The sequence below is a fragment of the Sorghum bicolor genome, chromosome 9, assembly GCF_000003195.3.
Source record: "Sorghum bicolor cultivar BTx623 chromosome 9, Sorghum_bicolor_NCBIv3, whole genome shotgun sequence".
NCBI classification, from domain to species: Eukaryota; Viridiplantae; Streptophyta; class Magnoliopsida; order Poales; family Poaceae; genus Sorghum; species Sorghum bicolor.
Window position 1 is genome coordinate 57,779,097 of NC_012878.2, and position 26,585 is coordinate 57,805,681.

General features: G+C 45.5%; 4 protein-coding genes and 1 pseudogene across 4 annotated transcripts; 2 read left to right on the forward strand and 3 right to left on the reverse strand.

Moving 5' to 3' along the window:
* Positions 44–4,694, reverse strand: LOC8064706 (protein CHUP1, chloroplastic). The gene is made up of 6 exons (XM_021447081.1): positions 3,056–4,694; positions 1,929–2,060; positions 1,659–1,840; positions 1,458–1,569; positions 473–607; positions 44–387 (listed from the first exon to the last, which is right to left on the reverse strand). The coding sequence occupies exons 1-6, from the start codon at positions 4,388–4,390 to the stop codon at positions 259–261; spliced, it is 2,025 nt and encodes a 674-aa protein (XP_021302756.1). The 5' UTR covers positions 4,391–4,694; the 3' UTR covers positions 44–258.
* LOC8083784 lies at positions 9,527–10,295 on the forward strand (annotated as a pseudogene).
* LOC8083785 (phospholipase A1-II 6) lies at positions 12,345–13,809 on the forward strand. The gene has a single exon (XM_002440249.2). It carries the CDS (start codon positions 12,386–12,388, stop codon positions 13,610–13,612), a length of 1,227 nt encoding a protein of 408 aa, XP_002440294.1. The 5' UTR covers positions 12,345–12,385; the 3' UTR covers positions 13,613–13,809.
* LOC8064708 (phospholipase A1-II 7) lies at positions 14,676–18,855 on the reverse strand. The gene is made up of 2 exons (XM_021447183.1): positions 18,150–18,855; positions 14,676–15,509 (listed from the first exon to the last, which is right to left on the reverse strand). Exons 1-2 carry the CDS (start codon positions 18,756–18,758, stop codon positions 14,907–14,909), a joined length of 1,212 nt encoding a protein of 403 aa, XP_021302858.1. The 5' UTR covers positions 18,759–18,855; the 3' UTR covers positions 14,676–14,906.
* On the reverse strand, positions 20,748–25,187 carry LOC8083786 (malate dehydrogenase, mitochondrial). Its single transcript, XM_002441510.2, has 7 exons — positions 24,801–25,187; positions 24,533–24,706; positions 23,854–24,022; positions 23,685–23,746; positions 23,175–23,299; positions 22,047–22,164; positions 20,748–21,173 (listed from the first exon to the last, which is right to left on the reverse strand). Exons 1-7 carry the CDS (start codon positions 25,032–25,034, stop codon positions 21,033–21,035), a joined length of 1,023 nt encoding a protein of 340 aa, XP_002441555.1. The 5' UTR covers positions 25,035–25,187; the 3' UTR covers positions 20,748–21,032.

A 26,585-nucleotide genomic window follows, 5' to 3' on the forward strand; every position in this document is an offset into this window, starting at 1 on the left:
CAAGATCAACAGTGCATGTATCTCTAAAATAAAAAATACATGCTGAGACCTCCTACATGCTCTTATATATTAAAAATAAAAATAAAGAATTCGGCTGTAAGCCACTACACAGGAACAACATTCATGGCACTCAACAAGTTGACTGAGGATGTGAGATATAGCTTCTTGACAGGGAAAAAAAATATAGTGGAGCATTTGGCCAAGTAAATAGACGCTTCCACTAACCTATAGTAATGGACTGCTATAAATACATGTGTTTCAACTTCTGCCAGCGAGCCTTGGCTGTTGCAGATGTTGATTTTGGCTTCCCCGTTGCTGGAACGTTGACGCCTTCTCCTTCAACTCCTGAAAGGCGCGCATTGTATCACCATCGAAACCGCCTGCAAACTGCAACGAATGGTAGGGCTGAGCACAACATACAAGTTTGAAGAGTTGAGCATATCGACGTACATGAGTAAGTGGGAGTGGTTACCTGGTGCACTCTGAAGGCAAATCGAACTCCTTGAAGCACCAGCTCCTCTTCGTCAGGGCCAACTTGTATGGCCTCAAGCTCTGAGGAAACCCTTCTCAGATACTTCATTGCCAGCTTCACTGATTGTAATTTGATCTGCATGTTAAGACTCAGCTTGTTATGTTTGAGGAAGTCAGTTCTATAACGATATAACTGTATCGACAAAAATAGGCTGGTCAAGTGTATTTTTGCTGTTAGATTTAAGGGCTTAAGTTTATCCCAGTAATTGAATGGAAAACAAACGACAAGGGAACTACTAATTTGTCTCCAATCACCTTTTTTTACTAAATTAAAATGTCTAACATGAGCCAGAATAGACTAACAGTGTGTTGCTACTTTTTTGTTTTTTGTTCAGCTCAAAATTCATGGACCATGCTTCTGGACCAAAAAATCAGAGGGGGCCATGCAGAAACAAAACTGATTCACGAGAATCCCTGGCTAACACAGCATTTCACAGAACATGGCCACCACAGTTGATATGGTCTTTTTTGGTCCCGAAAACACCAGGTTTGCGTACATTTATTTTTGGTTGGTACCACAAGTTGTAAACGACAGAAAACATTTGCCTGACGAAAGAACAGCACAGCACAGTACTAATTTGACCCCGATATTCAGAAGACATCATCATACAGAAACAAAATAGATTCACGGGAACCCCTGGCTCATACGTGCATTTCTTAGCATATCCCAACAAGAAACGAAAGCTACTATTGGTCCCAAAACACAAATTGCCCAAAATTCTTCCTGTTGGCACCATGAGTGTGTCTCATTGTAAACTATGGATTTTGTTCCTGCCCTATTCGTCTATGCATGAAACACAGCAGCAATGTACATGCTCATATAACCAGAATGTTTTGGGGGAAAAGGAAGAATGGCTAAACCCAATGATGTTAATTAACTCAATCAACATGTTTTTTCCCAGTGAAAATGAACTAACTTGCAGTACCTGACTAACAATTCCGGTATCCTGCATCCACTCCCATGGGATCTGATACCCACGGTATCGGCTCATCGCGCCATCTCGCACACGGACAAGGCTGTACACTCCATGCTCCAACCTGCTAACAAAACATCGATGAGCACAAGAACAAGCAACAACAATTGAATATGTATCCCCAAAAACCATAAGCTACAAAGTGTGACTTACTTCTCGAAGAGGGCCTGCATCTTCTTGAGAGCAGAAGAGCAGGGCTGCCGGGGGTCATCACAGAACGATGACGCCTCCGACTCAATCTTCTTCAAGTCACGGTAGCCGAACGCGGCCTCACGCAGCGCATCTGCCTTCCCCTCCGGCCAGTCGAAGTGCTTCAGCACCGCCCTCTCGTCCACCTGCAAGCTCGCAGCATCCAGTGAAAACAAAGTTAGCTGGTCGCTGTTACACGGAATTCGTGACGGGGACACCAAATCGATAGCTCACCAGACGTGAGAGCTCGACGTCGAGCCACTTGACGAAGGTGACCACGTCCTCAATGTCGACGAACGCGGCGCTCTGCACCTCCTTGATCAGGAACCGGATGAAGTCGCCCTGCCTCTCCACGTCCGATTTGATCTGCAACCACCAATCAAACTAATCAGTTCAGAATCTTTTGTGTTTACCATCACAAACCAAACTATCAAAGCAACTTCAGATACTAGCAGCTCAGCAACAGAAGCAAACTCATTTGATTTGAAAAGTTTCATTAATCCAACACCACATGGCGCGAAGCAACGGTCGAGTTAGCTAGACTCCAACGGCTAGCTGGGCCTCCAGGTGGGGAAATGCTGCAGCTTTTATATTCGAAAAAAAAGCGGCATTCCCTGTCTCAGGTCATTTATTATTACACTCCCCTTTACTCTATCAGTGGCAGCATCAGCACTTGTGCTAGTGGTGACAGTGACTGGGCCCCACGAGTCAGTCTGACAACACTGAGCCTGTTTCGATTGATTCCCAGGACCAGCCGGAAGAGGTTGCAGCTTTCTTTTTTGTTCCCAACTAGAGATTGTCCTATTCGGCTACTTCTCCTATCTGTTCATCTTCGTCTTCTCTGCTCGTCATGGACCGTAAAATTCCAAGACAAACGCAGACAGGAATCCATGGATTTCTTGCACGAATTCATGCAAGGTTGGTGAGCACGGGGCGATGAACAGGGAAAAGGCGCTTGTCTGTTTCAACTGTATTTGGTGCTAAACGGCCGTGTGCGAGCTCACAAGCTTGAAAAGACGATCACTTTCTGGTGCTCACCCATTTCTTTTGTTCATCTCTCCACAACAACTCTTATCAGCAAGTGCAACAGCTACTTCAGAACCACTCAAGGCAATTTGTTAAAAAACTTTCACTTTTGAGGTTTTTTCCCCCAAAAATGGCTGGTCAAGGAGATGACGACGTTGCTAAACAAGAATACAACATGAGTGGGGAATGGGTCTAAAATGGCAAGACAAGGGAATTTTACTTTGTCAGTAGAGTAATAAAGATAAGGTATGAACGAATTTTATCGATCGAACACTCTTTCTTTTCCTTTTCCATTACCAAGATGGAGTAAATCGATCGAACAGACGAACACTTACCGCGAGAAGATGAGAAGAGCGGTTCTCGATCTCGCCGATCATGTCCCTCGCGGCGGCGGCACCCCCACCGGAGCCAGCTTCGCCTGCACCGGAGCCGTCCCTAGACCTGGAGTCCCTCCGCATCAGCGAGTGGTAGAACTCCACCACCTCGGGGACTCGCCTGACGCACGGGGCGGGCGCCGGGGCCGTCGCCGAAGTCGCAGGGGACGACGCTTTGGAGCTCCTTTTCGCCGCCGGTGGAGGTGGCGGCGGCGGTGCAGGAGGCCCCGCCCCTCCGCTTCCGCCGCCGCTGCTGCTGCTCGAGGTCGACGGTGACGAGCTCGCGCTGCGGCGTCCGCGCGCCGGCATTGTCGGCGGTGGTGGAGGAGGTGGAGGCGGGGGTGGGGCCGGTATCGGCGGGAGCTTGGAGAGCTCCGGCACGCGGCTTCTTGACACCGCGGTGTCGGAAGAGTAGGTCGGCGTCGATGGCGCGGACGAGGAGGAGCTGGACGAGGAGTTCGCCGGCGAGGCGCGCGACGAGCCGGAGAAGTAGGACGACCTGGACTTGTGAGGCGCCGGCATTGGCGGCGGCGGCGGCGGAGGAGGAGGAGGCGCAGGAGGAGGGACAATCGACAGCCCAGCTACGATCGCGTTGGTCGCCGCATTAGAGCGGTCGGAGTTGTCCGACGACACCGACGACGAGCAGTCATCATCATGGTCGGGCTCGCGGTCGGGGACCGGGCCACGGCGCCTCTTGACCTCCGCCACCTCCTTCTCCAACTCAACCACCCGCTGCTGGCTGCTCCTGGCGGCGTCGACAGCGACGTCGAGCTCAGCGCGGAGGCGCGCGTTCTCGGCCTGGAGCCGCGCCAGCGCGTCGCGGCATCGGCCGAGGTCGCTGCTCTTGGCGGCGAGCTCGGTCTCGAGGAACGGCACGATGGCGACGGTCTCCTTGAGGATCTTGTGCTCCAGCAGCTCGGTGCGGAGGCGGGACTCCCGCTCCCGGAGCTCCTCGACGAGGCGGGCGAGGTCGGCGACGGCGGCGGGGCCCGGCGGCGGCTCGGGCGGCCCCGGCGCCGCGCGCGCCGGCTGCACCTGCGCGGACGAGCGCGGGAAGTAGCGCGAGAATGGCCCGCCGCCGCCGCCCTTGGACCCCGACCCGGGCGGCGGCGCTGGCGAGCCGGAGGACCGCCGGCGTGGGGTCTCCGGCTGCCCCGCCGAGGGCAGCTGCAGCGGCGCCGGCGCTGGCGCCTTGCGCGCGGAGGAAGTGGAGGTGGAGGAGGCGGCGGCCCCGGGCTTGGGCGTGGCCGGGCTCCGCTGGAAGCCCATGGCCGCCTTGACGCGGCCGGCCACCATAGCTGCTGGCTGCTGGCTGCTGCTTCGCGGGCCGTGGAATACGAAATGGACGCCTAGGATTGCGCCACGGGCATGGCCGTGCCGTGCCCTGCTTGCTTTGCGCTCGTCGTGGTGTGGTGGTCGTCGGAGTCGGTGTTGTAGGCTAGGCTTTTTGGCGTGCGGTTGGGTTGTCTGGGCGTCTGTGGTTTTTAAAAGAGAGAAGGGTTGTAGTGGGGCACGGCGTTCGAGGAACGGTCTTTGGGTTGTAGCTGGAGACGAGTGATGAATGCTGCTGATAGTGGAGCCGTGGAGTGGAGTGGAGTGTGGTAAAATACTCATCAGCTTCAGCTCGTTGGACCTTGGACGTTGGGGGGGTGGAATATGAACGTTGGGGCCTTGGGGGGCAAAGGCGTTGGCACGCCACGTCGCCACGGCCACGGGTGGGTAGCACGAGATGAGCACAGCACCCGACCCGACCCGACCCAGACAAGCCACAACTGCATCTGCTTTGCATGTTCTGAATCTGGAAACCACCTCCTTTTTTGACCCACTGCTTTTGCTGTCATCAGTTCCTTTATCTGTTTATTTATCAGATCAGTGAGATGCCCTTTAACCCGATGATGCCCTTTTCTGGCATTCTTGCTGTTGATTCAGATGAAATCCGAATGCTCCCAATCCTACACACGAGATTTGAAAATTGTTCGGTTGGGCTGCACGGCTTGTGTGCAATTGCGTTCTGTTCGTTTTAGGGGCCATAACCACAGCCACTGTAAAACCATACGGCCATGCTACAATACACTGTCTGCCGGTCATAATAAATAAATAAATAATATTTTCAGTCATAACTTTTTAACTAAATAAATAAACACACATGGCATTCGCGCACTAGCTGTAACGTGTTACACACACTAGTAGTACTATCTTTGTCTATAAAAAATATATATAATTCTCAATCTGTAAAGAGTCAAACTGTATAAACTGTGACTAAATTTATATAAAAAAATACTAAACATTTTTTTATAAAAAATAAGTACCATTAAATTAGCTATAGAATATATTTTTATAATAGATTTATTTAAAGATATAAATGCTAATGATATTGTGAACTTGGTCAAACTTTAGCTCAATTGACTGGTATAGATGCCATAATTATATTCTTTTGTGAATGGAGGGACTATCTTGTTAATAACTGACACCGTGCATAAGCATAAGCATAAGCATAGACATAACTCATAAGCATGGCACTTTAATATAATGGAGACTGATAGACTGTTAGTACGTATCCGACGGAATCCCAGCGAGAGTGACGGTCGTTCAGAGATTTTCTCCTCGCTTCCAGCGCTTGGAGGCAGCCAAAAGCGATGGAAAGCGTTCGTGGGTGTGTGTGTCCGTGCGTGAGATCGAGTGGCATGGCATCCTTTGCTTGTCCGTACCTAGGCACACGGTGCTGGACCACGGAGGAGCGTCGCCGTCGCCGTCGTCGTGTGCTCTCGGTGACCGGTGGCGCGTCACTGTAGCTATGTAGAGCTAGCCAGACGTGGCAGATGCAGATGCAGGCATGCAACGCGCACCGAGAGCTGCCTCTGTGCACCAGGTGCGTGCGTACGCCGCGCCATGCATGCCATGCGCTGGTGACAGGTACAGCGCTCCTACTGCTACTACTGGCCGGCACGCCTGGTTTCAAATTTTTGTACGACTCCAAGCGCAGGGTTGGAGTAATGGCCAGGGCAGCGCGAGAACGCCGCGCCGAGAATATAAATGCATGGGAGCTGCATGCTACGACTACGAGCTGGTACCAGGAGCAACCGTTACCGTTGCCGCCTTGCCGGCACACCGTTGCTCTTGCTCTGCGGTGGTTCCGGCCGGCCGGCCGGCGGAGCGGCCAACGCACGCACGCACGCACACGCTCTCGCGCAGATCTCACGTGATGAGAGGTAGTAGATCTTTGCATGCTGTGCAGACAAGATGATCCATCATTATCAACGGTGGTTAAGGGCATGATTAGCAAGCAAGCCATGCATGTAGATGGCGCGCGGCATGCATGGCGCCACGTCGTCGGTTGTCAGGTCCCGCCACCCACGCGCGGCGGCACACACGACCGTAGTATGTGCTTTCAGTCTCTAGTGGTAGTGCTCTGCTGACTCACTGCCCCGAGACGTACTCTGGCCGGCCGGTTCCCGGCGGCAAACCCCACAGAGGCCATCGATGCTTCGCTGGTAAACCCAGTGGTTTCGGGCAGACGAGAATGATGGCGTCCCACTCCCGCCACGCGACGAGCGGCCGGGTCAGCCGGTGTCAACTCGGGCCTTGTTTACTTCACCTAAAAAAATAAAAACTTTTTAAGATTAAATAAAAATAAAAACTAGTTACACAGTTTATCTATAAATTGCAAGATGCACTCTATAATTGAATAATATTTGTCAAATAAAAACGAAATTACTACATTACCTCAATCCAAAAAATTTTAGGAACTAAACAAGACCTCACTTGATTGCTGATTTTTACTGTCACGTGGCCGCATTATATTTTGGATGAGGGAATGTACGCTTAGGTGGATACAGTAGCATGGAAAAAAAAGTTTTTATTATGTCGATTGGTTGTTGAGACAGATACAGCAGCATTATATCTTGTATGCAATGACTCTACGAAGATGTTTAGCGGATACAGAAACTCTTCGGCTGAGAGCATCGGCAGCAGTAATGTTTATTTGGGTAGCCTACTATTTAGATTTTGCTCTCAACTTCAGCAGTACTACCAAAAATTAGCTACCCATTTTTGTCTTAGCAGAGAATGACTTCTAGGTCCCACAATCAGAGCATAAATGGGAGAGAGAGAGGCGCATGGGTGAGAGAGAAGATTCAGGTAGTGTCCTTGACCCAACAGAAATGGATAGTGGAGAGGGAGGATTTGGGTATCCAACAAATTTGTTGGGTGGAATAGGTAGTCTACTAGAGTGGATTTTTAGCCCTCCACTACTCAGATTGGAGATAGATAGTCTATTTATGTAGTCTGCTGGAGATGCTCTGAGGGCGACATGTGGATTGACATGAGAATTGAGATGTATTACATCCTTTACCCACAATGACCAGTGAAATTTATTTTGACCAAATCCATCGTCGAGGCTAAGCACTTAGGGTCTGTTTGGATTCGTTAGCAATATAAGTTAGCTAGCAACTGTTAATTATTAATTGGCTAGCTAAATTTTAGTAAGAGGTTGTTTGCATCCTCCTACTAATAGGTGTACGTGGTTGGACAGATAGTTAAATATGTGTATGAACTATTAGCATTAGCAACTCTAAATCTTCTAATGCAACTAATAGATAGTAGCCCTTCTAATAATTAACAGGTTTAATTTATTACTAGATCTGTTCGGATCCACTAGTGGTATTAGGCCTTGTTTAGTTCGCAAAAATTTTCAAAATTCTCCGTCACATCAAATCTTTAGTCGCATGCGTGGAACATTAAATATAGACGAAAATAAAAACTAATTGCACAGTTTACCTGTAATTTGTGTGATGAATCTTTTAAGTCTACTTACTCCGTGATTGGACAATGTTTGTCAAATAAAAACGAAAGTGCTACAGTAGCAAAAAGTAAAAATTTTGCAAACTAAACAAGGCCTTAATTTTAGTTGATCCTACCTCTATTCTCTTTTGTAATGCATACACACATATCAAGGTTTAAATTTTAAAAATCTTTGACTAATATTTTTAATTATTATAATTATTATCCAACTATGAACTAAGTAGGTTCACAAAATTTGTCTCGTAAATTACATATAAATTGTATAATTAGTTATTTTTATCTATATTTAGTGCTCTATGTGCCGTAAGATTTGATACGATAGGAAAATTTTGGATTCTGAGTGCCACTAAACAAGGCTTTAGATAGGACGACAAAAAATCAAGATAACAAACACACCCATGCTGCGTCAACTGACACGCCATCATCACGAGACCGGATGCCGAAGCTGCCGCGGTGTGCTAATTCTGGTCGCCGGTTGAGCAATTAATTATCAGCCGGATTAGTACATCACCAAGAATGTTTTTGGCAGGCAGGGAAGGGAGCGATCAGCTAGTGACGCTTAGGCCGAACGTTACGGGTAAACGGAGTAGCATGGACGCAAAGGATCTCATGAAATCGAGAGCACTATCTAGCCTTTGTCTTCATGCTGAAATGGGCAATTGGCAGATTCGTTCCATGGAGACGCCGGTTGGTGAAAGTGGATCATGCATCCTTTGGCGTGTTGGCCACTCTGTCTCTAAGGTCATTTCACAATACAAGACTCTATTATAAAATCTAAAGTTATTTATTACCTCAAATAATATAGACTTAGAGTCTAAATAAAACTTAGAGTCTTATTTTTTTCTATCTCTTTTTTCAATAAATATGTTGACATATCAGCAAAATACCATAAATAATATGTAATTAATTGTCTTAGACTCTATGATAGAGTCTACATTGTGAATGCCCTTAACCAGATTTGCCCAACAGATGAAGACATGCAAGGAAGCTCACACCCTCGCACTCGTGGAATTAGTTGGGCCTTGTTTAGTTTCCCTCAAAATTTAAAAACTTTTCTAGATTCTTCATTATATCGAATCATACGACATATGCATGGAGCACTAAATATAGATAAAAAATAACTAATTGCACAGTTTGTCTGTAACTTGCGAGATGAATCTTTTGAGCCTAGTTAGTTTATGGTTGAACAATAATTGTCAAATACAAACGAAAATGCTAAAGTGTCAAAATCCAAAATCTTTTTATATCTAAACCAAGCCTAAATGTTTCGTGTAATTATATGTTATAAAAAACGTTAATAGTAGTTGGTGAATATGGAGTTCATATAACGCAAGCTGTTGTAAACAGAAGCAGCGCGCTTTATAATACTGAATAAACTCTGATTATAAAAAGAAATATGTAGCCCGTACAGACAACATAATCTGTGGTTAGGAAGCAAAAATTGGCAATGTTTAAACAAGAAAATAGTTATTATAAAAATCTAAGAAGCAATTTAGTACAAAGAAAATGGCATGCATTGGATTGATCTTTACACCAACAGACACAACGGCCTGTTGGGTTTTTGATCCGCGTTCTTATTGAGGGCGTTCAACCCTATATGGTTGGTGGGTCCCCGCTTAATAGTCTAACAGTATGAGTGGAGGATTGCTTGAGCGTAATAATTTTTTTTATCATTCTAATAATAATAAGAATGTTCCTACACGGCACAGGGACCTGTGTAGGTTCGTCGCGGTCTTTGGGAAATTTCTAATGTTCAATTATGAATTCATGCAGGGTGTGTGAAAACATCCCCATTGTCCTCTGCGGTAGGTTGATGTCAAGAACAGGCAGGTCAAAGCCAAACAGGTCACCTTTCACAGGAAGAAGAATCAACAGTACTATGAAATTTCTACCAAGAGCAATCACAATTTTGAGAAACCTTTCCTTTACCTTGCAAGGAAGGTGGCTGGGTAATTGAATTGACTACTTTTGTCCATCGCATCTTGTGCTCACTACCAATTACCACTATATATGTTTATTCTTGTCAGTGTCTTTGGTCTTAACAGTGATCCGAACCTTCACTTTGTTGAAGCTGTTGCTCTTAAGCCTCCGGAAGTTACCATCGACATGGCTACGCAGCAGCAGTGAGTGTCGCCTTTTGTTTTTGTTCACTTTATAATCATTTTAGTTCCTGCTATCCTTTATATAATCTGTCGCCTCAATTCAAAGTGTTGCAAGAACTGATTCGCTTTTTATTTACTCAGGCATGAAGGTGAGCTTGCTGCAGCTGCTGCACAACCTCTTCCTGATGACGATGATTATCTGATTGAGTAGAGAGGATCATGAGGCTTGGACTTGAGCAGGACTTCTGCTTGAGTTTTAAGTTGTGTGACCTCTCTTGAGTTAAAATTGTCTGCATCATCTCTCTCCTTGGACATTTGAAACTTTTGCGTGTGGAAATGGATGGACTCTTACTAGTGGACATGCACGTAATATCAATAGAAAACTCATTCATAAAGAAGGAATTACAGTTGGTATTAAATTCTGTTTTTTTGTTCCCACGTCCATATTAACCGGTATATACTACACTCAAGTCGCAAAAAAACTGATATAATAAAGCTCTCATATGTGTTGCTGTTGTGGACTCAACATAATATACAATTATATGACTACAAAGTTTGCACTTGCTAATAATATCTGTGACATCCTCAGCAACAAAGTTTGCATTCATCCAATCAGTTACACTTGCTATTGCTTTGTCATTTACTTGCTCTAAACAAGAAGAGAATGAGTGAAGCTCATCCTTAAATGTTATAATGTTGAAGCAATATCCCCTTGCACAAACTCTGAAAGAGCAGTAGAAACTGCATGCTTGACATTCTCAAGAGGCTTTCCTTGCATGCTTCCACTTGTGTCAACAATAAACACAACTGCTTTTCTGAAACTATTCAAATAGGTCGGATGAGGTTAGGACCATGAAGGTATATTTCTTGAAATAGTACATTATGATGATGGACTTCTTCTGAGCCGATGAACCAAAATGCAGGTACTAAAAGAATAATAAAGGTGAATGACAATTTAGAAGAATCTCATGGTAAAATTCCATTTGCGTTCAAATCTTATTTTATTGCGTTCAAAAAAACGGTAAAATTCCATGCAGCTTAAAAGAACCTGTATCAGCCTGGCATCCCTGACCTTGAAATAGATAACATTCCAGGTGCAGGGATATCAATCAAGATAATGTTGCAAGTACAAGAAAAATGTAGGACATCTCTCTTTCATCACAGTCATGTAATGTTGCGGGTTGCACAAGCACACCATGACAAAAATTGCCCGAGTAAACCTACACATATCAACGTAAGATTTAAATTGGGCAAAGGACAGAATATTCAGCAAGAATATAGACTTTTGTCCGCTGAATATCATGGTGAGCTAGATTCGCAAGATAGTTTGTCATCTGCCTGTAGGGAACATCATTGCAGAAAAACTCACACTGAAAATTTGAAATGTTTTTTTGAACAGAACTGGCAGGTGCGCTGCCTTTTCATTTAGTGGGAAGCAAAGTCTGAATATTTACATGATGGAGAAAAGAGCGAAAAAACAAAAGTGTGAAAACTGAAGAAAATACACGGCTATAAAGCTATTGGTTGTCCTCATGTACTAGGCGATGTATCTATATATCATTGGAAAAAATTGAAATATTTGTTCGACCAATTCTCAACATTGGCTTCATGATGGAAAAAACAATTTATCTCCTTGCCTACTCTTTTCCTGAAATGAAAATAGAAATCCGGAAGATGAAACCTATGCAGTGTTCCTAATGCTCCAAATGCACATCAGGACAGTTAATAAAATTAGATCACCTTCTACGGGTGGCTAGTTCCTTGCAGCAAAACCTCTTTACTGAAACCACTGTTCCAACTGAATTTTTCCTTCTTCATCAACACTTTGGTAATGGGCAACAGAGGAAAGCCCACTGTCATGTGCCGCACCTGGATTATAAATTAAATTAAATATAATAAATAATAAACTTCCTCAACCGCGAATAAAATGGAGGTCGGAGAGGACCTCTGCGGCTTCTGCCCAACCATTCCAACATGGGCTCGACTGTGGCCCATCAACGGAGCCAGGGCGCACCGCAAGTTACCGCTGCGCATGTTCCTGCGTCAGATGTGGGTGCATGCAGTTTGCGTTGCATAGCCATGGCCCTTCCGCGCTTTGTGCTGTGTGTGTGTGTGGCGTGACGACCGGGACACGAAGCGTGTCCCACTTCACCTTGCTCCAATACACTGTTCACCTTGCCCAGTTTGGGCAAGCACCAGCCCCCGAAGCATGTACGTTCCATCATGCAGTGCATGTCACGCCTTTGCCGTTTGCAATCCCCTCGTCATCAGAAGCAAACCCAAGCAAGATACCATCACCGTGTCCTCCATATATATACATAGAGCAAGCTGGATCATCATCATCATCAGAAGCAGCACCAGCAAGGCGACTACGAGCACCACCAGCAACATGATGTCCAACCACGGCGGCCTCGGCGACACGGCCCGGCGGTGGCGCGAGCTCCACGGCGTCGGCGGCGACAACAGCGGCTGGGCGGGGCTGCTGGACCCGCTGGACCTCGACCTGCGCCGCACCGTGCTCCGCTACGGCGAGATGGCGCAGGCGACCTACGACGCCTTCAACCGCGAGCGTTCGTCGCCGCACGCGGGTCTGTCCCGCTTCGCCAGGGCGCGCTTCTTCGACCGGGTGCGGCTGCCGGCGCACGCCGCCGCGTACCGGGTCACCAGGTTCCTGTACGCCACGTCGTCGGTGGCTTTGCCGGACGCCTTCATGCTGAGGTCCGTGTCCAGGTCGCGCCGGTGCAGGGAGTCCAACTGGATCGGCTACGTCGCGGTGGCCACCGACGAAGGGAAGGCCGCGCTGGGCCGCCGCGACGTCGTCGTCGTGTGGCGCGGCACCATGCAGAAGCTGGAGTGGGCCGACGACCTCGAGTTCCCCATGGTGTCGACCAAAGGCCTCCTCGGCGATGGCCAGGCCGCCTGCGATGCCATGGTGCACCGTGGCTGGCTGTCCATGTACACCTCCATCGACCCGGCGTCCAGCCACAACCAGGACAGCGCGCGGCACCAGGCGCTGAGCGAGGTGCGGAGGCTGGTGGACGCGTACAGCGACGAGGAGCGCAGCATCACCGTCGTGGGACACAGCCTCGGCGCGGCGCTCGCCACGCTCAACGCGTTCGACATCGCCGCCAACGGCTACAACGTGGCGACGGGCGCGGCGGCCTGCCCGGTGACCGCGTTCGCGTTCGCCAGCCCGCGCGTCGGCGGCGGCGGCTTCAAGAAGCGGTTCGACGCCGTGCCGGGGCTGCGTCTCCTGCGCGTCCGGAACGCCCGCGACGTCGTGCCCAAGTACCCGATCGTGTTCTACCACGACGTCGGCGCGGAGCTCGCGATCGACACGGGGGAGTCGCCGTACCTGAGGAGCCCCGGGCGCGAGCATACCTGGCACAACCTCGAGGTGTACCTGCACGGCGTGGCGGGCACGCGGGGCGCGCGCGGAGGGTTCGAGCTCGCCGTGGCGCGGGACGTGGCGCTGGTGAACAAGCTATACGACGTGCTGTGGGACGACTACGGGGTGCCGCCTGGGTGGTGGGTGCCGCTGAACAAGGGCATGGTGGAGGGCGCCGACGGGCGCTGGAGCTTGATGGACTGCGAGGAGGACGAGGAAGATGAGTAGACGGCGAAGGGAAGCCGGAAGGAACACTTGCCATGCAGGCAGCTTTAATTTGTGTGTTTGTGCATGATTATTGTTACTATTAGATGTCGAAAGGACAAAACCCATACTGTTGATTGACAGACAAGTAGTCATTTGGTTATGCATGGGGATGTTCCCTATATCTATGTCACCTAAAGCAACTAAAGAAATGATTTAAGTCGTGAATTATATATATATATGTTTTCTACTTACTTGATGAACCGTTTTTTCCTTTCAAAGTATTGAACATTTTTCACTTATGTCTCCTTTGCAGTTGAACTTTTTTTTGTGAACTGGAACGGCTATATGTTCTAGCAAAATATGTTCCATGAAGAGAAAAAAAAATTGAGAGTCGCTTAGGTGCCTGCTGACAGTCCCATAGAGGCTTTGCATGATCTTTATGATTGCTTATATTTGCACTTATGTCGAACACATTTTGTGTTTCGATTTTGAGTCATATAACCTGTTTGGCAGGGCTCTTATCCGGCTTCAGCTCTGAGCCCTGTCAAACGTTTCTCTAGAGGAGCCGGCATAGAGAGCACAGGCTCCTATCCTAAGTCACCGCCCTCACCAGCAGAGGCACTAGCGACCTGTAGCCGGCCTGAAACCACACGCATCGGCCTCTTCCAGAATTAGTAACAGCAGGCGGTGTGGCTGCATTGATTTGTTCCTTAATACGGCGACGGTTGCGCTCATTTCAGACAGACCATGAGATGAGCAGTACCAGCGAGTCAAAACCTTTCCTAATTAAAATCAGGCTGATAATCTGACAGTGACAGCGGAGGCTGCATCTTCAGTCTAGCTTTTCCTGCACTGAGGACTTTGGTCCAAACCACACAGCCCACCAGGAGATGGTCTCTAGTCTCATACTTACTATTTGAAGATGTTTGAAGCGGTGAAGCCGGAACAAATCCGTTACTAAAGGAAAATCGGCCTGTTTACGAGGACGCGTCCGCGTTCTCCGGTTCAGAAATCATCATGCACCTCAGAGAGCTATGCATGAGACACAGTAGGAAGAATTAGCCAAGAATTATGACGCCATGCATGAGACACAATCACAATCAGAAGATGGTTTATTTATTTATAAATAATATTTGACTCCTCATCGCAATTTCCGGTTCATAGGATAGGAAGAGGTGACAACTGACAAGCATCACACACACACAGAGAAAACCTGAATGATAATACATGCATGCCGTATTGCCTATTGGCACTCATTATTCAGACATACTGGAAACATCGTGCATGGCCGCGCGAGCTAGCTCTGCTCTGATGATCAGATCTGCTCGAAGTCCTGGAGCGCCCAGTGGCCGTCGGTGCCCTTGACCATGAAGTTGTTCTTGGCGACCCACCAGGAGACGGGCACCGGGTACTGGTTTTTTAGCGCGTCCTCCCCCTTGTTGGCCAGCGCGACGTCGCGGTCCACCTCCAGCTTGAACCCTCCGGCGCTGCCCTGCTCGCCGGCGACGCCGTGGAGGTAGCACTCGAGGTTGTGCAGCGTCAAGATCGTCCCGGGCTGCTTCAGGTACGGCGACCGCCCCGTCGCGATGGGCAGCTGCACGGCCACGTCCACGTACCCGAGCGGCGGGTACGTCGGCACGACGTCGCCGGCGTTCTTCACGTGGAGCGCCCGCAGGTCCGGGAACGACGCGAACGCCCGCTTGAAGTTGCCGTCCCCGACGCGCGGGCTCGCGAACACGAACGCCGTCACGGGGCACGCCGGCTGCGCGGAGCCCGCCGGCGGCGCGTTCACGCCGTTGGCCGCGAGGTCCACGGCGTTGAGCGTCGCCAGCGACGCGCCCAGGCTGTGCCCGGTCACCGTGATGCTCGTCACCTCGTCCTTGTACAGTGCCATCAGCCTGCTCACCTCCGCCAGGACCTGCATCGATCGTATCTATTCATTATGTGGTTCTTCACTAAGCACTGCGCACTACAGTACGTGATAAGCATCTGATTTGGTAATATTCCATTTCCTCCCAAAAAGAATGCTCGCACTTGCCAAAGAGTCAGACAATTTTAAATTTAAATAAATCTAATATTAAAATATTACTAATATTTATATGATACGAATAAGTATCATTATATTAATTATAAAATATATTTTTATAGTAGACCTAATTGGAGATATAAATATAGATACTTTTCTTACAAACTTAGTAAAACTTAGAAATTGACTTGTCTTGAAACTTAGAATTACATTCTTTTTTATGACAGAGAGTAAGGATAGAGGATTGCTCGCGAACCCACAAATAAGGTTTTTTTTAACCGAGAGAGTAGCTAGCTTGGCGTACTGTTATTATAAGAAAAAATACTATTAAGGTCTTGTTTGGTTCACCCTAAAATTCAAAAACTTTTCAAGATTTTCCGTCACATCGAATCTTATGGCACGTGCACGAAGCATTAAATATAGATAAAAAAATAAGGCAGAATAGTCATTTTGATCCCTCAACTATTACTCCAGGCTCAATTTCATCCTTGAACTTTCAAAATGATTGTTTTAGCCCTCAAACTCTACTCTTAGGTTCAGTTTCATCCTAGAATTATAAAGATGGTCATTTTAATCCTCAAATTTTGCATTCTGAGCACAATTTCATTTTAAAATTATTAAAATGTATTTTGTTCTTTAAGCTTTTATTTTTTAACTCAACTTTGTCTATGTTGTACGTGGAACGCTGCACTATTACACATGATTAGCTCCAACACCACCAGCAATTGAAGATAGAAAAATAATATTTATCCAAAAACTCTTTTATGGCCATTGATAATTCCAAGCTGTTATTTTTAGTGTTACCCTTATAATTGTACTATTTTTATATATCTAACTAAATTGATATTTGTGGGAGCAATTATAGTTACATCGAATACTATTTGTTCTTCAAGAATACATGGATATATTGAAATAATAGCATATCTATAATTTTGATAATTTATGGATGAAATTATGTCTAAAATATAATGTTTTCTTTTTGAATAAACAAAATTGAGTTGAAAATAAAAAGTTAAATGCACTTTGATAGTTTATGGATGAAATTGAGCCCAAAATACAAAATTTAAAGACTAAAACGATCATCTTTATAGTTATAGGATGAAATTGAGCCTAAAACTAAAGTTCAAGGACCAAAATGGCCGTTTTAAAAATTTAAGGATGAAACTAAGCCTCGAGTAATAGTTGAAGGACCAAAATGACTATTGTGCCAAAAAAATAACTAGTTACACAGATCGTGAGACGAATCTAGCCTAGTTCGTCTATGATTGGACACTGATTATCAAATAAAACGAAATTGCTACAGTAGTAAAAATCTAAAAAAATTTGACATCTAAACAAGATCTAAAGGGTTTAATTTGTTCGGATGAGCTGGCTGCTGCTACACAGCAATAGCAACAGCATGGTATTCAGTTGTGCACTTGTGTTGCTACATAGCCCAAAAAATTTAGAAGCGAACAGGTCAAAGTGATGCCGGTCATATACTCATATTTCATATCATATGCCGGCCGCCCTTTCTAGTAGTAACCTATAACGATTAACAAAATTAGTTGCAACTTTGGTCAACCTGCACTGAGGCCAAAGTACTTGAACAACAACAGATATCTTTATTCGAGCAGAGATATCGTTGAGTTGTGTCCATCAAGAGTGGCATTTGGATAACTTATTTTTATTGTTAGTTTAGTCGTAGTAGTTTGTACTCAAATCATATAATGTTTGGTGAATATTGTAGATGATTTTTAATATATTCATGTCAAACCTAAAACTAGCCTAGCTACTACCATCACGGATTAGTACGACTATAATTAGTTTGCAATTAGATAGAGTAAAATAATTAAGCTAACTTGCTCTTATTAATTCACTATTTAATCAGTCCCAAAAAATATATAATTCCAGTAAACCAGGTCACATTTTTTTTCAAAAGGATGACTAAGTTTGTAGAAAAAAAGTATCAACTTTTATGCCTCCAAACAAATTTACTATGAAAATATATTTCATGGTTAATTTAGTGATACTTATTTGGTATCATAAATGTTACTATTTTTATATAGATTTAATTAAATTTAAAGTTATTTTACTCTTAAAAACGAGAATTGTAACCCTTTTGCGATGAAGGGAGTAGCCACTATGTCAGCTCTCTGCCTCTTTCAGAAATTGTGAAATATAGGCCGGGCATTTTTCTCATTTTTTTTCTTTTCGGAAGAGATAATAAATGAACGTGCCCGTATAGCTGACCTCCATCAATGCATTCCTTTTCGCATGAGCCAACTCGTTGCTTAATTGGATGCAAGTTTTAAGCCAATCATCACAGTGCCTAACAAGTAGGACCTATCAAAACATTCATGCAATGTGCATGTGCGATGTGCCTAGACTCTACGTACAGCTAGCTAGCCAGAAATCTTCTTGGTGAACAAATTTCACCAATGTTTGAAGTGTTTACAGAAAGCTGAAGCTTAGTTTTTCGACAACAATTGAAGTAGTCATCGATCAGTACACATATATAGAGTAGCAGTAGCAAGCAGAGCTAACACTTACCTGGTCTCTGGCGCTGGTTTGGTTGTACTTGGAGTCCGGGTTGCTGGACGTGTACACGGAGAGGAACCCGCGGTGCACCAAGGCGGCTGGGTTGGCGGCGGCGGCGGAACCCAGCACGGGCGCGGCGGACACGGGCGTGAAGTCGAAGTCGTTGACCCACTCGAGGCTGCGCATGGTGCCGCGCCACGCGACGAGGATGTCGCGGCGGCCCAGCGCGGCGACGCCGTCGTCGGTGGCGACGGCGACGTACCCCATCCAGTTGGACTCCCTGCTCCACGACTCCGGCAGCAGGTCCGGCAGCGGCAGCAGCAGGAACGCCTCGGGCACGCCGGGGAGCGCCGACGTCGCGTAGATGAACTTGGTGACGGTGTAGTTCCCGGCCGCCGCGGCGCCCGAGCTCGTCAGCAGGTTGGAGTAGCCGAACACGCACGCGCCCGCGTGCGGCGACCGCTGCTCCTGGTTGAACCCGTCGTAGGTGGCCTGCGTCAGCTCGCCGTAGGTGATGATGTTCGTGCGCAGGTCGAGGTCCAGCGGGTCCAGCAGCCCGGACCATGAGTCCGCGCCCTGGAGCTCGCGCCACCGGCTGGCAATGCTTCCGGGCGTCGTCATCGACTGGCTTGGTTTGCCTACTAGCTAGCTGCTAGCTAGAGTTTGGTTTCAGGCTGCTTGCTGGCTGTAGGCCTGTGTAGCTTCGTTCGGCTTTGCATTGCTTGGGGTGTATTTATAGAAGTATATGACTAGATAGACTAGACAGATGCAGGTGGCGTCGATGAGATCGATGACAACGGCTTTGCTATTGTGTTAGTTCCCAAAAACCAAAAAATTTTCAAGATTTCTTATCACATTAAATCTTGCAGTACATGCATAAAGCATTAAATATAGATAAAAACAAAAACTAATTGCACAGTTTACCTGTAAATCGTGAGACGAATTTTTTAAGCATAGTTACTCCACGATTGAACAATATTTGTCAAATAAAAACAAAAGTGTTACGGTGTCAAAATCCAACAACTTTTTGGATCTAAACAAGGCTTATGTTCGTTTTTTGAAGTGCGTCTATCTCAGTGTGCCAAAAAGAAGTGTATTATATCGTGCAGCTGGAAAATGACCGGGGAGACGGGAAAGCATATGCGCCATCGCCAAAGAAATGTTGGTAGTGAGACGACCTTGCGTCTCCGACAAAATGATCATGTCTTGTAGCCAACATCTACAGGTACGCTCCAAACAGGAACATGCCGGTCATGCACTTTAGCAGTTTAGCCTGCTTGTGTTGATGCATGGCGTTCTTACGTATGTCAGGTTAATTAGGTCAGGTGTGTGTTAACAGTCGCGAAAAATTCTGCTATACATGTATACAAAGCGGTGAAAACGTTTCCTGTCAGTACATCAGAAAACTGGAGTAGCCCAGTGTGATCGGTATTCGGTAGGGAAACGGGACCTCCCTGCAAGGCTACAAGAATGGAGGTACAAGTGCATGTATCTCTTAGTTGCGTGCAAACCTTAGTTGCTTGTCCCGTCCAAGACTGACCATCATCCAGCTTCGCTCAGTTTTTTTAGTGACATTTGCCCTATTTTTTTTTGTTTTTGGTGAAGTTTATCTATGACGAGTTGACGACGCCGACGTTGATTGGCACACCAAAATGATATAGCTTTCAAGCGTGTAACATGAGTCTGAATAAACATATAAGTATGGAAGGATCCAGCTGCCCGAGATTTGCATGCTAAATCTGCTTCCTGGTTTACTTAGTCGAGAGTAGCACTAACAGAGACAGTGATGGCAGATATATATATGCTGGGTCGCTCTATTTGCTCATGTTGTAGAAAATGTTTGGTCGTTTATCCATCCAACCGTAGCACTTCTGATGACAGTTTTTCAACTAATTAGGCGGTAATATTGTATGCTGTTTTTTAGAGCATTATTGTTCATAGGCTAATAGCTAGTATGAATAACAAAATAACTTGACGCCAGGCTGGAGCGTGTAACACGAGTGTATGCAAAAGAAGTGTACGTGCAACAGAGATATTCTGATATTCTATTACCTATAGATGTTGATCAGTTGGAGTCTGATTTTAGGTTTTGTATTATTATGGGTTTGGATGCCCGTATAGGTGTTGTGCTGGAGACATCGATGGTTTGCAGGAAACCAATAAAAACGGGAAACATTCGTATTCGTTTTTCACGTTGGATGCAACATTATCTTCTTCTTTTTTTTAAAAAAAAAAGAACAGATATTTTCTCTAATTTTTTGGGAGCGCGTTGGGAGAGCCGCTTGAGCATCCGGCACTCTCTCAGCCTCCATCCCTGCCGGTTCATGCCTCGCTATATCGATGCACCAACCAATCGCTCGTTCCAAACCCTCCAACCAGAAACCCACACCTATGCCCTGAATGTATTCCGTTCACAATCATCAACATATAACGTTCCAGACAACCGATCCAGTGCGGGACCTCAGAGGTGTCCGGCTCAACAGTTCTGATCAGACGCCAATAGCTGCAAAATCTAAACAACAGCAGTTTTGGATTTTCTTTCATACCAGTATCTACCAGCTCCAGTGATTAGATTCCTGTGTGCCAACTGCCAAGCCAACTACCAAGACGTCGAGGCACGGGTCCAAAACATGCATACAATACAATCAAAGACAAGGCGCTCGGAAATGAGAAAGTGGAAAGTTTGTTCTCGATTCCCTCACGGCTCAACTACTGGGAGTTCAGCACAAAAAACACCGGTGTTTGTAAACTGTTTCTGGTACATGTTTTCTTCGTTCCGCTGAGTTTTATTTTGGACCACAAAGCCTCGTTGCGCCAACCATAAGGGGGCAGGAAAAATAGGCAGTCAAACAAAAAATGCAAGGGATATCAATTGTTAGAAGCCGAGCAAGTTGCCTAGTTGCTGTGGGCGAACTTGACACCCTTCTCAATGGAAGACATGAGCTCGCCCTTGAGGTTTTCAAGCCCCTTCTTCTCGAAGTCGTTGAGCTCACCAAGACCAAGCACTTCCTCCACTCCATTCTTGCCAAGCCGTACCTGTAACATGAAAGGGAGTAATGTTTGAACTCCAAGACCATCTCATAGTGAAAGAAAAAAAACTAACAAAATCAAGAGCAATGCTGCACCAGAACCTGTCCAACTAGCATAGGTAAAGACAGTGGCAATAGCAAGTTATTGGAGAACACATTGTTTTTACACCCTCCAGTCAAGATCACTTGAGGTTTAGATCAAGATAAATTATCTAAAGCTAATTCATTTGTCCTGTAAGTAATGTTGACCAGAGGTAGTGTCAGACAACTGAAGTTCCAACTGACAAACCATGACATGTAAAAGCATGTGAGATGCTACTTTTCAGAGATTCCTGGTAACTCAAACTTTGCTAATATGGAACCCGATGGCTAACATGCAACATGGATGCTAAATACACCAAAAAGGTAATTGGTTCGCAGGTTCAGTACTACAGTCCCATTAATCCATAAGACACACCAGACCCATCGAGATAAATAGTATTATAAATGTAAAACTGAACAATGAGAAAGTTCTTTTAATGCCTCCAACCACAAATAATTCAGGACACAGAACTAAGAGTTTCACTTATATACTCATTCCTTTCCAAATTGTAAGTTGTTCTGATTTTTCTAGATACACATAACTCTTATATGTATCTAGACATAATATATATCTAGATGCGTAGCAAAAGCTATGTACAGACTGACTTACAATTTGGAATGGAGTCAGAAATAACTGCAGTACAAATTATACTATCGTAATTTAAATGTCAGTAAACTGTAAAAGATTACAAGCTTTCAACAGAAAAATAAAAGCAGGTAACAAGAACCACATGTATTTACTTTGCCCATACGATAAATACATAACTAAAATTTAGGTAGACAGTTATGCATTAAGTACCTTGGAGGCAAAGAACGGCAACTCTGTCACAGTTGATTGCACAAAAGAGCACTCTACAACGTCCGGAACTCCATTCAGACCCTTCAAGCATGCATCTGCAAAAACAGCACCAGCATATCTGCGAAAAAAAAGAGAAAATGAGTAACACTATAAACAAACAAATTGCAGGGTTTGACCTAAAATCAGCATAAATCTAATGTGGTTATGTAAAAAAAAGGTTGAAGTATCAGAGTTTGTCTACAAAGACACTATGATAAGATGATTTTGCAAAACAGGAGAGTACATACAAGCAGAGCACTTATGGAAGCTAAGGTGAAGTTACAGAGAAATTCCAGACAAGGGGGTGTTTAGGATGAGGGTGATTGCTCTGTATAGTTAAAGAATATGGATCCAATCCCACCCCCAGACAGGGCCTCGCTCATATTGCATTAAATTAGTTGGAAAAATAAGGTACATGATCTCATACAGATGCTCATGGACAAGCCCTTCACTTGGCAAGAAGCTTCATTCCAAATAATAGCAATGTCCTGAGTGGTATTTGACATGAATGCAATAACAGAAAGCTAAAAAAGTAGAATGAACAAAGTTTTCCTATACGAACAATGTCTACAAAAACAGTGAAGGTCTCTTACATTCGCACGTTGAATTCATTTATACTTGTAAAAAGAATACCATAAACTGCTAATGATGTTCATTACAGTTACATAGCTGTCATACACAATTCTGACAGGAAACTGATGCAACAGACATACACTCCAATGAATACAGGAACAACCATGAAACAGTAGTTGTAAATTTAGTAAAATTTGGTCTCGTGCATTTAACTAGATTGGAAGCTATAAGCTTAACATTACCAGACTATCTGTGCACAAGCATGTAATGGACGATCATGAGCAGCTAATTTATCAATGAAGGCAAGAATCATCCACTGCAACAGCAGCTAATTTATGCCAGAGGAAGTCCTCCGTAGAAAACCAATGAAGGCAAGAAGCATCTACTGATTGACTGGTTGCAGAGCACAGAAGAAAATACTCGTATAAAATTCCAAAAGGATCATAAGCAGACAGGATATGCTATAGTGCAACCAATAGACATGCTGACAACAGTCCATAAGTTTTATAGACTTACGCCATGGACAGTGTTGCAGAGCCCTTTCCAGCCTTTGCTTCAACAACCTCCGTCCCACCATCTTGTGTCCTCTTGGTGAGGGCCTCAATGTCTTCTTGGGACAATGAATTGCTTGCAGGAGTGGCCTGTATAAAACAGAAATTTTGATTGAGTTGCTAGTTTCAGAGATATGAGGCACATCATAGGATACACCTAGCATGACAATGGAAATGTCTATCACTTGCATAGAAAACAAAGGGTATGCAATAAAAAAACACTAACCAAAGATAGCTTTAGAGTCCTTATACAATTGACAAATGAAAATCATTGCACTAGTCTAGGCAAACATTCTCTTCGCTAATCAACTTGCATGTTTTGCCAACAATATTCATACACAACTTGATCATCACAAGCCAAGTTTATGCTAAAAGGTTATTTTGTCATTAACTATTTATATTCTAACTTGGAACATTTTGGAGGGATCATGTACACTCTAGCAGGAACCTCAGACATGGTCCATGAATACAATACCTGTGAGAAGAGTGGCAGAATAGTAATACCCGCATGGCCCCCCACAACAGGAACATTCACCTCTGAAAAAGGCCACAGTAATAACTCATGTTACGAAAGATGAAAAGGTAATTCTGACCCATAATCTCAATGTCTACAACAACTGCCAACTAAAACATCATATTATTACCAGTAACGGGCACGCCCGCCTTTCCAGCATAAAAAGTTTTAGCACGAACAACATCAAGAGTAGTCACACCAAACAGCTTCTTCTTATCATAAGTACCAGCCTTCTTGAAAACCTCCGCCGCAATCGGGACAGTGGAGTTGACAGGGTTGCTGATCATGTTAACAAGAGCCTAAGAGACATATAATCAACATGGTCAGTGTGATAGAATAAAGTACACAAACCAAGATGAAAACGTTTACTGGACATATACAAGGAAGAAGAATGCATATGTCACTCAATATCATCTAACATCTCATATGCAAGCATGGGAATGTTCACAGGTCTATATGACTACTGTATAACCCAGTGCATGTGAAGTGAGCTCTAGAGCAACTGAGAGCCCCCTTTACTTCAGGTGGCAATTTCAAAGCACCGAGGCTGGTTGTCAAAAAAAAAAGCACCGAGGCTGGCAAATAGCACGTGGTATTTCTGTTTGTTTTGGGCAATCCACTCCATTTCCTGTCGGGTACGTGTGCCACTTTACATCGTCAGATCAGCATCAGCACTAAACGCTAGATCTGCACCAAATCCAATCACCGGCCATTCCAATTGCCAAAAGTAGAGTACGAAATCTAGCAACCAATCCTGAAACTTCCCCCTAAGCTGCAGATCTACAGTGGCAAGGGCGCGAGACGCTTACGTTGGGGCAGTGCTTGGCGATGGCAGTGCAGAGCCCCTTAACGATGCCGGCGTTGATGTTGAAGAGGTCGTCCCTGGTCATGCCGGGCTTCCTGGGTACCCCGGCGGGGATGATGACGACGTCGGATCCCTCCAGCGCCTCCCCAAGCTGGTCGTCCCCCATGAACCCCTTCACCTGCAGGAATCGAGTGGAAACCAGTGAGCTCGGATCCAGTCCAGTCCCATCCGTCCGAGCCAAGCAAGAGGAGCGCGCGTAGGCGTAGGCGTACCAGGGCGGGGGAGTTGATGTGGGAGACGTCGGCGGCGACGCCGGGGGTCCCGGCGATATCGTAGAGGGAGAGGGAGGAGACAAGCGGGTTGAGCTTCATGAGGAGCGAGAGCGGCTGCCCGATGCCTCCCGCCGCGCCCAGGATGGCCACCTTCCGCTCCGGGTTGGCCGCGGACGCGTAGCCGCGGCTGCGGCGGAGCAGCTCGGCCGAGGACTTTAGCAGCGACGGCCTCATCGTGTCGGCGGGGTCGGGGCTCGCTCGCTCGCTCGGGCGCGTCTCGCTGCGGATTGGTGGGGGAGGAGAACGGAGCGGCGGCTGGCGGCGGGCGGCGGGCGCTTTAATAGAGGGGAGGGGATGGGGATCTGAAGGAAAGTTGTTGGTGGCAGTGGGAGAAAGAGAAAAGGTTTTTTTTTTCCGTCTCGTGATCTCGTCTCGACGTCTCCGCCCGTTCGCCCGAGGTGATATTTTTTCCGTTCTGTGCCCCTGTTCTTCTTGTCCACTTGGCCTTATTTACTTCCTAAAATTTTTGAAATTTTTTTAAGATTCATCATAATATTAAATCTTATGTCACATACATAAAATATTAAATATAAATAAATAATAACTAACTGTATAGTTTATTTATAATTTACAAGATAAATCTTTTGAGCCTAATTAGTCCATGATTAGATCATATACAAACGGAAGTGCTATAGTGTCTATTTTGCAAATTTTTTTACAACTAAAGCCTGGTTTAGGCCTTGTTTAGTTCACCTAAAAACCAATAACTTTTAAGATTTTTCCCGTCACCTCGGATCTTGCGGCATGTATGAAGCATTAAATATAGATAAAAATAAAAACTAGTTACACAATTTGTCTGTAAATCGCGAAATGAATCTTTTAACTCTAGTTACTCTATGATTGAATAATGTTTGTCAAATAAAAACAAAAATGCTACAGTATCAAAATCCAAAAAAACATTTAGATCTAAACAAGTCCGGTTCCCAAAAAAAATTAAGATTTCTCGTCACATCGAGTCTTTGAACGCATACATAGAATATTAAATATAGACGAAAACAAAATAACTAATTACATAATTTATTTATAATTTATGAAATGAATCTTTAAGGCTAATTAATTCATGATTAAATAGTGATTATTAAATCCAAATAAAAATATTATGGTAGCTAAAGCTTTTTTTTGAAATTAAACAAGGCCTTAGGGTTATCTGGCTCACTCGCTGGCGCTGGCCGAGGCGGAACTGTGGAAGGATCACTAGCGCGCGCACTCAAAGAGTGCACAACGACTGTGCGAGCACGACGGCGCGGCGCATGACGACTCGCCCCACGGCGGTTCAGCGGTCAAGATGACTTCGGACCTTGTTTTTGTGCTCCACTTCTGGCGGCGCCAAACTCACAGCTGAGCTAACAAGAACATGAGGCGGCGGCTACAAACACAATGGTTTCTGCGTCGTGGAGGCATTCGAATCCAGAGTTCAAACTTTGGTACCTCAGCAATTTTATTGTACAGAGAGATTAGAGTACATAGTACAATGATGTTGCTCACTCTAGCCATTTATGTCATTCAAAAACTGTTGCCTCGCTAGAGAGTATACGCCTGAGCAATTTTGTTGTAAATTAGAGTACAAGTTGGTCACTTGCTCTAGCCATTTATACGTCTTTCAAAAACAAGACTGGCTTGAGACTTGAGAGTATACTATTTCGTGGACTCCTTTGATGTCGAAAACTCCATCACAACACGAGAAGAGAAGCACATGTCAGTGAGTTGGATGTATAGAGATAAAAT